At 40.1% G+C, this 12,214-nt stretch overlaps 1 protein-coding gene across 5 annotated transcripts in view; it reads left to right on the top strand.

The window, feature by feature from the left end:
* Positions 1–12,214, top strand: part of LOC131220896 (probable LRR receptor-like serine/threonine-protein kinase At1g56140) — a 47,329-nt gene that overhangs the window by 23,704 nt on the left and 11,411 nt on the right. For all 5 annotated transcript variants that reach the window (XM_058215808.1, XM_058215806.1, XM_058215807.1 and 2 more), the window contains 3 exons: positions 9,784–9,982; positions 10,086–10,235; positions 11,183–11,301. In XM_058215808.1, coding sequence (XP_058071791.1) covers positions 9,784–9,982; positions 10,086–10,235; positions 11,183–11,301 — 468 coding nt within the window. The remainder of the gene's footprint in view (positions 1–9,783; positions 9,983–10,085; positions 10,236–11,182; positions 11,302–12,214) is intronic.

Genomic DNA, 12,214 nt, shown 5'->3' with positions numbered 1-12,214 from the left:
TTCGATTTAAGGAAAAAAAAAAACCCATCTTTTTTTTTTTTTAGTTTTTATTTATTTATTTAGTTTTTTGTTTTTAGTTTTTAGTTTTTTGTGTTAGATTGGTAGTACATCCCATTGTCAGTTCACATTTCACTGTTAGCCATGTTAGACAGGCTCTCATGCCTTGTATACCTTGTATAGCTAGTATACTTTGTATAGTTCGTTTCCATAGGTAGAGGATTCTGATTTTATTATTTTCCTTGTATAGATGATTGTAATCTCTACATATTCAACCCCTTTGGGTTGTCTCAAATACAAAAAATCCTTTAGCTCCTCTCTGTTTTCATGGTATCAGAGTGTCACTGATCCAAAACCGGCACCACCTGCTAGATCCGGCCACCCCTGCTGCATCGTCCGATCATCACTGCATCGTCCGACCACCCTACAACGTCGCCCCTGCTTGTCCGACCACTCTTCCGACCACCCATCTGCTCGTCCAATGCCCCTACGTCGTTCGGCCACTCGTTCGACCACCCCTCTGCTCATCCAACGCCCCTGCGTCATCCGGCTACCCCTATAGTACGCCCCTTTTCTCTCCGATCTATTCCAGATCCAGCGCCCCTGTTGCTGTTGCTCCAGATCTAGCTTTTCCAGATCCAGCACCCCTGTTGCTATTGCTCCAGATCTAGATTTCCAGATCCAACGCCCTTGTTGCTATTGTTATTCCGCCAGATCTAGAAACTGCAATCCCTTGGGTATCTCCTGTTGTACAGTACCTCTAAAACATTCTTCTGCTACAACTCTTTGCGTGCTTTACATTGCTTCCGATCAATGGACAAGGACTCATCCCGTGCAGAGGCTCCACGTTGTAGTTTTGATGGTACCAACTATTCTCTATGGGCCATCCATTTTCAGAACTTCCTCGTGGTTTGTGGGGACTAATTGATGGATTTGTTACTATCCCCACTTCCACAGATGTTGACAAATTAGCTGATTGGGAAATGAACAATGGACGGATTATTACCTGGATTCTCGATTCGGTCAATCGGTCCATTGCTGTTAGCCTCACACCTCATCTCACTGCTAAGGCAATGTGGGAGCATCTCCAGACAATTTATCAATAGAGTAATGCGGCCCGGTTATACCGCCTGGAACAGAATCTCATTAACCTTACTCAGGGTGACGACAGTATTTAATCATTTTACTCCAAAATTGTCACAATTTGGACAGAGATGGCTATGATGGATCCAACATTTCCTCATGACTTTAAGATATTCCAAACTATGCGTGAGAGTGCGCAAGTTCGACAATTTGTTATGAAGTTGCGTCCGGAATTTGAGCATTGTCGGGCTGCTCTCTTGAACCGTAGCCCTACTCCATTGAATTCGGTTATTAATGATTTATTGGCTGAGGAACAATGACTGAAAGTTCTCTCTTCCTTCCTCAAATCTGGGATCCTCTGATATGGTGCTTGTTATGTCCACCACTACACCAATACGTGGTTTCACTCCTTTGACTTGTCGTGGCTGTAACAAGGTGGGTCATGTTGTCACTTGATGCAAAGAATGGTGCGCTTATTGTCAACGGACTGGTCATGGTATTCAGGCCTACCGTACACGTGCCTATGCATCTTCTTTAGGCCGTGGACGTGGTGGTCATGGTCGTGTTCTTTTTACTACTGCTGCCACTATTTCTTCCGAGCCGTCTGTTAGTGATTCTGCATCTACTGTTTCTACTGAAGGTCTTTCATCACCTTTGACTCTTGCAATGCTCGAACAAATCGTTCAAGCCCTTTCTGCGGCCGGTATGTTAAGTATATCCCCATCTTCTACATAGTTCTTTAATTCGGGTGCTTCTAATCATATGACTGGTGCTGTATCCCATCTTCGTGACATGCGTCCCTACATCGAAAATCAGACTATTTCTACTGCGGATGGCATTAGACTACCTATTCAGTCTGTTGGATCATTGAGTTGACCAACTGAAATTAAATTGGAGGAGAGGTTAGGGAACGTTTCTCTTAATAAAAAAAGATTTGGATTATTCTTGTTCATCTTGTTGTCTTTCAAAAAGTAAGTGTATTCATTTTCCTCTAACTACTACAAAATCATCTTCTATGTTTGAACTAGTGCATACAGATGTCTGGGGTCCTTCACCAATTATGTCTCTCTCTGGGTTACGATACTGTGTTATATTCATTGATGATTTCACACGTTACACCTGGATTTACTTTCTGCACTCGAAGTCACAGGTTTTTGAAAAATTCAAGATATTTCACTCTATGGTGGAGACTCAATTTCGGGTTCCAATTCAAACTCTCCGCTCTGACAGGGGGGAATATCTCTCAACAAAATTTCGTATATTTCTTCTGGGTCATGGGATTATTCATCAGACCACCTGTTTTGATACTCTACAACAGAACGGGGTGGCTGAAAGAAAAAATCGTCATATTGTTGAAACTGCCAACACCCTGATGACAGCTATGAATGTTCCTCGTTCTTTCTGGGCGGAAACAATGTTACATTCTTCTACTTGATTAACCGGATGTCAACCAACGTTCTGAACAGTAAATCTCCGTACTTTGTTCTCAATGGCTTATCTACTGCATATTCCACATTTTGTGTTTTTGGTTGTGTCTGTTATGTTCACCTGGCTTCACGTGAGCGTAACAAATTCTCTCCAAAATCAATCAAATGTATGTATTTGGGATTTGGAGAAACTCAGAAGTGTTTTCGATGTTATGATCCAGTTTCTCGTTGTATTCAGGTTTCACGACATGTTGTTTTTCTTAAATATATTGTCTTTCATTCATCTCTTCCTCCTCTGCACGCCCCAAAATCTCCTGGTCTAACCACCTTTCCTGATATTCCTTTTGCCTCGAGTACACTCCCCGTCCATTGCAGGTTTATTCGCGTCGGCCACGTACAGCTCCACCACCTATTACTCAACCTGAACCTACTGTACCTGTTGCAAATCCTGAACTTACCTCGATACGTCGTTCTCTGTACATCGAGCACCTGATCGCTTGATATGCTCTATGTTTGCCATGAATGTTATTCTAGATACTGTCTTTATTCCTACTTCATACTCTCAGGCAGCCACTCATGATTGTTGGAAGAAGGCTATGGCAGAGGAACTTGCGGCATTAGATGATAATCGTACGTGGGACATTGTCACTCGACCCACTGACCAACAATTAATTGGTAGCAAATGGATTTATTCTGTCAAACTCAAGTCTGATGGATCATTGGATCGATATAAGGCTCGACTTGTCGCTCATGGATACAAACAGGAATACGGAATTGATTATGATGAGACATTCGCTCCCGTGGACAAGATGAAAACTGTTCATACTCTTCTGGCAATATCTTCCGTTCGCTCTTGAAAACTGTGCATAAAACATGAATAAGATTAAGCCAAATCAGCAAAACATAATCCAGGGACAGTTGTAAGACGCAAGTGGAAGACTGAAACGAGTATGTATAACTTTATAAACCGGTTTAGGTCCCCAAAGTATGTATGCATTGCCAGGTCAATAATTACATGTATTGATTCAAATTACAAAATGTCAAAATGTAATAGTCCACTATATGCAAAACCCTGAAGCCCCGTCGATCAGAACGGTCTAGGTAAACCCGCCAGAATACTGCATATAGGAGAAGGCATCCTCATTGTCTACGAAGTCTGCCTCCGCCTCATCAGTCGGGTCTCCATCTGCATTTAAGACAGAGTCTAGTAGGTGTGTACAACACCGTCCCGTAACGTGGGAGTGAGTGATCAACTCAGTGGAATAATAAAGCAAAGGTTAACATGTTATCAATTCTGTCAAGCAGTAATGATAAGGCAATACAATCAAACATTCCTAAGTACTCTGGTTAATGCAAGAATGGTATGTATAAATGATGCATGCCCTCACCTGCACTCCCTCTGCGATCTTCATCTAACGGTCGCGCATGTCAGTCACTTCCTCAGTGCTCTGCCCAACGCCAAACGGCACATGCAGTGCGGTGCATGAACGTGATTACCAAGTTCTTATTAATCATTTTCATATAGCAGGATTGGGAAGCTAAGGTACCTCCCTTATATCAATTCCCAAACAATGATCCAATCTAGGGTCGTCAATCCTAGCAAATCTCATACGATGTTACGGTTCTAGGTCGCTGCAAAGGGCTCGTCACCTTATCAGTGCAGGCCTAGTGTACTCCTGTTGCTACGTAAGGGCTCGTCGCCTCTACGCAGTCTTAGCGTATGCTCGAGGTCACTACAAAGGGCTCGTCACCTTATCAGTGTAGGCCGACAGCTCGAATACAGTGTCCCATACCACTGTATTTGGCTCACGAGACTATGTTGCTCATTGGACACTACGGGGAGGCTCGTCACCCCAGCGTAGGCCGACAACTCGACCACGGTGTCCCATACCACCATGCCCGGCTCATGAGTCTTAGCGGATCGAGGTACCAAGGTTTAAAAGGGTTTTCACTGGTGAGTTTGGTACCTTAGATTCAAGCAGTAGCGTCCATACATGGTGAACATACATCGGGTCAATCGGGTTACTTGACGAGCTCGACTAGTACGAGTGCACGTTGAGTTGACCGACATGAAGTGCGTAAGCACTCCGTGTGGCCTAACTACTGCCGACATCCCAAGTATGGCTCGGATTCATCGATCACGTCGTATGTGGCGAAACAACCTCAGCCACCTATTCAGTGCCTGTTACTGATTGCCTGGACTATTCCGTAGTCCCAAACACATTCAATTATAACAGATAATCATACAAGTTAATCAGAACAGTAATGGATCAACAATTCCAATCATACAAGCATGTAAGCATTTGATGGATTTCAACTTAAACATGAATTCACACATATGCCGTCCCTAAATAAAGCAGACAGAATATAAGTTACATGGAGGAAATCATACACATCGTTAAGGCAGTTGAGAATCTCTTCTCAACACCCATATAAAGTACAATTTATTACACACTTGTTCATTCAGACATTTTTACAAACACTTAGACTACACATTCCAACATACATGACGTATGTTGGTGATAGCACGTATTAGTGCAAATCCTTTCATCAAGGAGTTGTTACACATACAACTAGCATAATCACACGACAATTAATCATGACAAATGTAATTTCAAATTCCATACGTATACGGTCTTTTCTACAAATACAAGGAATACACTAAACTCCACATAGTTCATACATATCTGAAACGCGAAACAAACATCGCATTTGGCATGTGAAATAGCACCCGCATCAGTAATAAACCATTAACCGACATTGAAAGCCTTGAAAACCATAACCTATACGTTTATAGTCCGCACCTTTCGCCGGTAGACTCGTAACGAACTCAGTTTTAAAGTTAAGTCTTGTCTACGGCACCACAATAACCTATAACAAGGAATAGGTTAGCTAATTCATCTAATACGCTAGTCGAAAATCTTAAGACAAGTTAGGGTTAGGTTTTCTTACCTAAGTACGGAGTCAGAATCGCCTGTATAGCGATACAGGACTGGTTGTTGATTGCGTGGAGTAGCGGGATTGAATCCCAGGAAGTATCTCCAACTCTCACTCTCACTTTCCCTCTTTTCCCTTCTCTTTTCTCTTCTCTCTCTCCTAGGGTTTCTCAAATTCGTATGAGATGAGAGAGAGAGGGTATAAGGTCCTTATATAGGCCCAGGACTGATGGAAATGGCCCCAAGGCCAAGGTATACTTAGGTTATATCCAAATACGGACCGTTCCGGTCCAACGGAGCACTTCTGGTGGCCCCTTTTCCACTTGCGATCGGACTTAAGCTCCCTGACCATGGATCTAGGTCAGGCTGAGTTTTCGTTCTGATCGGGTTTGTAGATCAGCCGTGGCGGACCAGTTTCAGTTCAACGGTCACGGGCACTCGATCAGGGCTACAAGTACACCGACATGTGTGGGACATTTCTCCTGATCCGAGGGTGTATTTGGGTCAGATTCTGACGGTCTGAATCCTTATATTTGGCCCGCAAGCGACACGACTCAGATTACTTAAATTCGGATTTTATTTCTAAATATTTTCACGTTTCTCACACTCTTCGCTTCGGGCTCAAGTTGTACATTTCTAAACACAGTTAGGACTTGATTTCCGGAGGGTTGTCAAGTCCAGTAATGCGGCCATATCCGTATAGTTTCGGGGTAATCGGACTTTTGACGTGCGGTCCAGGTCTGATATGGAGTTTCGGTGTGCTCCCGAGAGCAACTGGGTTAAGGGATGGATTCTAGATTTCAGGGTAACGTAGCATCAATGATACTGCACGGTTTGGGTCTTGCAGATCATATTTAAAGTGATTAGTGCTAATTTCATAAGCACTCTAGTTTAGCACTTGCTAACATTAACCTAATTTCTAAAGGTTTTAGTCCTGGGTGATTTCTGCCTGAGGTGGTACTCGGGTCTTTGTACGGATTTTTCCAAGACGTTACATTTTCCTTGTATAGATGACTGTAATCTCTATATATTCAACCCCTTTGGGTTGTCTCAAATACAGAAAATCCATCAGCTCCTCTCTGTTTTCAAGCCACCCCCATTAGGGAATTGATACCAGTGTTTCAAATAGCACCAGTAGCGTAAGCTACATAGTGTAGCGTGGCCGTAGCGCTACTTAGCGTTCCAAATAGCGTAAATCCCCTGTAGCGTAGTAGCGTACGCTACAACTACATATCACGTAGCGTCCGTCGCGTAAGCTACGATGTATTTTTTTACTATTTTATTATTTTTTTCACGTTTTCTTTGTTTCTAATGTTGAGGAATGTGACACTTGTATTGTACTTGATACTTTTAACCTATGAGATTTCTATTTCTTTTCATAATTATGACTTATGGTTTCAATTAGACATCATTAATTAAAGTGGTTTGCTTAGAAAGTTGTTGATGTGATAATTATTTGATTTGGCTTATATATATGGATTAGCTTTTGATAAATGATAACTAATAATTTTTTTGAACATGCTTATAATTGATAAAATGAATCATCTTTTAGGCATTTTTATATTTTTTTTCCCTTTTTTTAACTATTTATTATATTTGTCATATTTTTAAATTAAAAAATAGAAGTATCATGTAGCTTACGCTACATGCTATGTATTTACGCTACACGCTATAGAGGGCTAAGCGCTACGCATCACACTACCGCTATTTAAAACACTGATCGATACCAAGACCTCAGTGTTGAAACGAGGTATCTTTCACTCAATCTACCACTTGAGCTATGGATCAGCTCATCTATCATCCATTTCCCATCAATATGCACTAAGTAATACCATATCATGATAGTGTTAAAGGATTCTTGTCTTTCCATTATTTTTTGTCATTCAAGAAATTTACCTTTAAAAAATGCAAGAATCCTTTAATAGTTTATGTTCTTTTTACCTTTCTTAAGTGTATAATTACATTGGAATAGGCATAATCTAATTATGTAGACCGATGAAAAATGATATTTTAATTTCTAACCATCATTACCACAATACATATAGGTCAACAAAATTGCGACCATCCATATGAACATTCTAGATAAATCATTGATCAATTTGGTGCCTAGACCAGTTAAGAAGTAAAAAAATCAAAGGAAAAAGCTCCATGATTTAACGTTGTAGAGAAGTTCTAAACGAATCTCAAAGCCCCCACCAATTTAATATCTAGAACCATTTAATATATTATAAAGAACAAAATAAACTAATTGACCTTTTCTAAACGAATCTCAAAGCCCCCACCAATTTAAAAACATAAAATGAAAGCCAAGTGTTCATTACAAATGTCTATCATTTGATAAACTTTGATATTATTTCGATTATTAACTCCATTGCAAAGATATGCACCCAAGTATACCCTATCAAGAGGCTTTCATTGATCCAAAAATGAAGTACATTCTAGGTTGTGGTTTGGCATCAGCCCTTAATTACATCTCCTGCAGGGAAAATCCTCTATTAAAAGGTAAAACTAGATAGAAATATTTTGTTACATGGTATAGAGTAGAGTAATGCAAATGATACATAAAGTTCTAACCTGTGGTCCTTCATCTTTAGAGTGTTATGATGATTAATCAGAGGAGCATTCTGGTGCTTCAAGGACTCGAATAGCGTTAGCGTTCATGACCTAGTCCAGGAAGTTTAAAAGTTCCAACAGCATATTTGTCTTGCCTTGTGGCATTCAAAAGATCTCAGACAGAAACAACACTGGTCCACTGCCAGAAAAACCAAGAGTCATCGCGGATTGTCTAGATAACTAAAGAGACCATTGGGGAATTCAGTTCATCAATCCAAACAGTCAGCATGAGGACACAGTTTGGAGCTTTGGATAGGCAGGACAAAGAAACCTTCAGAGACCTAAATAGTTAGCCGAGTCATTACTCAGGTCTCTCAGATAGTCAGTGTGAGGCCAGACTGCTAGTACTTGGACAGTTGGCACAGAGCCATTATTGGGGATCCAAAGGCTAGTACAGAGCCATATCTCAAAGGGATGAAGTCTTGGACTCTTGTTCTCACCTTGTCCTAAGTGTTGGCACAAAAAGATAAGGGCTTAGTAAATGATTTGGAGAGCTCTTAAGCAATATTAGGAACTAAAATTGCATGAGTTATTGGAATAAAGGCCCAACGGGGTATTTATGGTGATGGAAGACAATTATTTCCGCCCACAAGGTGGTTACATGGTTATTTCCTGCCTAAAAGTTTGTTAGGCAGTTATATACACATGTCGGGCCGCCATTGGACGACTCGGAGTGCTTTCCATCGACATGCTCTAGGTCCAATGCATTGTTCCGCACTAACCTTGGCTGTTAGCACAAAGTGGACTTCTGTTGAACAGAATGGTGCTGCGCTAGCCTATAGAAAGTTTACATGGTATAGCATGCATGGTCCTGCACTGTGTTGTATGTGAGGGCAGAGTGAGCTTTATCTTCGTGAAGACTACTTAATGACACCTCGTGTTGTCCTTGGACATTGAGTGGGAAGTTAGAACCATGAACCTGTGCTAGCCAGATCATTAGTGCAGATTGTGCCAATGATGGCCTCACAGACCTTAGTCAGCACATGACATGAATGTGGTGGCCAAGAATGGTTAGCATGGATTCAACTTATTAAAATTTTGATGCCAACACCAACGATTAAAATAGAAGAAAACAAGTATAATTTGAATCATAAATCATAGGATTCAAATCACAAAATTGTAGGATTCATCGAGCTTAAAATAGATTCAAGATGGGATTCAAATCGTTCTGCGTAAGTTTTGGCTCAAATCGCAAATCAACTATGATCACAAGTGATTTGATTTCCAAACATTCAGTTTAGCCAAGTAGGCATGAAAATAATAACAGTAATTTCTAGTTCCTGTAGTTAATAAGAGAGTGGCCATCAAATTGGAGTCAGGTCTCTTTTGAGTCGAACTTAAAAGTAGCGGACTTGCAGTTTGGAGCCTAATCCATCATAAATACAATTTAGTTTCTCTACTTAGATCAACAATTGCCAATTCCATATAAAAGTGCACCAGACACAATTTAAGTATATCACCATCAAAAATCTTATTAAAATTTAGGCTTGGGATAGCTAAGGGGGGCTAAAGAGACTGACAGTTCCATAGAACAGTGATAGGACAGTCATGATAAGGGTCATCTTGAACATTGAAATTGGATCCCATGAATCTTGGAATGCTGTTAAAAATTTTATATGCCCATACTTGATCTTTGGGAGGGACATGCATTTCTGATAATGAAGTTTGTGAATTTGATATAACAATTATCTCCGCTAGTTTTGAAACTCTATTAATTGCTTCTCCAGGGAAAGCTTGTATTGAAAGATTTTGATATAAAAAAAGCGGCAGATGGGGATTCGAAGAGGGCTGTCAGGGAGACTTTCCAGGCTATTGTCACTGAGAATTTCCTTGAAATCCATCTCTTTTGGGCCGGGAAAGGGACATGCTGCATACCTGTTCAAGGTACTTATGGGCCATCCGTTTCAGCTATCAGTGTCACTCCAGGTAATATATCCAGGAATGAAAATTAGAATTAAATTCTGAAAGCTTCTAGCTGTTCGATACTGATGGATGAATATCTGAAAGAAATTTATTTTTATTTTTATAGATTTCAAACCAACAGTTAGTAACCACCCACCAAAAGACAAGACTGGTATGATCGTCATGATTGTAGTTGGTGTTGGTGCTCTGAGCTCTATATCCGGTTTCACACATTTTATCTGGAAAAGAAGGAGAAAGAGCATCGATGAAGATGAAGGTAATACCAATACTGCTAAATTAGTGCGTCTGGCTGCTCAACTGAACTGGATTTCAGTTCATTCAAATCAATGCAGAGGAATGACCAAAGTTGGGGAAATACCATAGTTGCAATTCCATGCATACCAACTTGAAATGGTTGCAATTGCAATCTTGAGGCTAACCATACTTGGTTACTTTCTGTTTTATCGAAATGGACTACTACGATCCAATTCAACTGAGCATCCAAACATAACCTAATTGATATGCATTGAAACTCCAACTCAAACTCATGTAACTTAATAGGAGTGGAGTTAAGTCTTTGGTCTCAAACAATTCCAATAAACTTCTTGTTGCCGATTGGCTTTCTTAGGCCATATTGGATGTCCAGGTGGGTAGGATTCCAACCTAGATGAATATCTACAACATTCAAACAGGACCTGAAACATCCCAGATACTGATTTGGGGAAGAAAAAGGGGGGAAATTTCTACTCTCCAAACTGCACTTCCCATTTTCTCTGTTGTCTCAAACGGATGGTGGAATTGATAAACATCTGGTTCACCAAAATATCCATTGTGACCGTGATCTAGGGTACATCCAAAAACACCCTTAGGATGTGCTTGGAATTTGGATGCACTATTGAATTGAATTGCAATAATTAGTTCAGTAGACTGGATATGGCCTAAATATTGTATTCATATTAAGGGAATATTATCAAAATTGCAATACATTACTTTCGATGTTGGATTTGAAAAGAGTGTAACTGATTGTCGTTATAGTCTGGCTATTTCATCAGGACTGAACTGAATGTTCACAATTCAATTGAATTGTGCATCCAAGCATGCCCGTACAATTTTTTTTTTAGTGAAGCCAGTGTTAAAAAAAAAGATGTGTGCATGCATTTGAGTTTTGTATCGTATTTAAATAGATAATATGATCCTAACCTGCCTTAGTATTCGAATTCACAGAGTTTCTGAACATGGCTGCAAAAGCAAACACTTTCAGTTATTCTGAACTAAGGACTGCTACAGATGACTTCAGTCTGGCAAATAAATTGGGAGAGGGAGGATTTGGGCCAGTTTATAAGGTACTTTTTTGTGTTTGGTAAAAAAGAAATGGAATTTTAAGAACCAAGGGTGTGTTTGGAAGTTTCCACTTTTGTTAGTAAAATGGGCGCAGCCCAAATCACTAGTGAGAAAAGAATGGGTTTGTAGTTCTGGAATATTCTCAATTGGTTTGGATTCAGAAAATGGAAACAAATTCCAATTTGTGGGGACATCCAAACAGGCCTTTAATAATGCAATCACTTGATAATGTGATAATGCACCACAACATACGCATGCATATGACACACCCACAAGTGTACAAAGATTAGCAGCCGTAGCGGGCGCATGGATAAAGGAAGAAGATTACCATTTCCCCTTGATAATCCTTAGAATCTACAAGCAGAATGAATCTCTAAAATGAGAAACAAATTTGATATTATTGAATGAAAAGTGCTGTCTTCAACGTACTTGATGGCCTTATTTAAGCAAAAGAGGCTCGATCTAGATTCCTACTCTAACCCAAACTAGGAAACTTTCCCGAAATAGTAACAATTACTGAAAATAGTAAAGATGTATAGTCCTACCCAAACTCGCAAACAACCCTTAGATTACTAAACAAAAACTTTAGACCTCAATCAGACTCTTAAAACCCTATGAAATGCAAAAACAGAACTTACTAAAAATAATAAGTTTTGAATAAAAATGTAATTTTGACTCAGATTACTGTCCTTTTTTGAGAAATCTCTCAATGCCAACACACTCCAATTTCCATGCCATAGAGCTCGTTGACAGCTTTTCAACGCATATGTACACGCAAATCCAATTACTGGTCACGAAGATATGGTTGTCAGAAGCTTTAGTTCACATTAAGGTCACATTTACCCAATCAGGCTTCTAGCCCCAATTTGTGCGATCCTGGCTCTCCATTTGTGTCGTTCACGACCCGTTCTACAT

Source organism: Magnolia sinica, chromosome 12 (genome assembly GCF_029962835.1).
Source record: "Magnolia sinica isolate HGM2019 chromosome 12, MsV1, whole genome shotgun sequence".
NCBI lineage: Eukaryota > Viridiplantae > Streptophyta > Magnoliopsida > Magnoliales > Magnoliaceae > Magnolia > Magnolia sinica.
The sequence above is the reverse complement of the archived record's forward strand: the minus strand, read 5'-3'. Positions and strand labels throughout refer to the sequence as shown.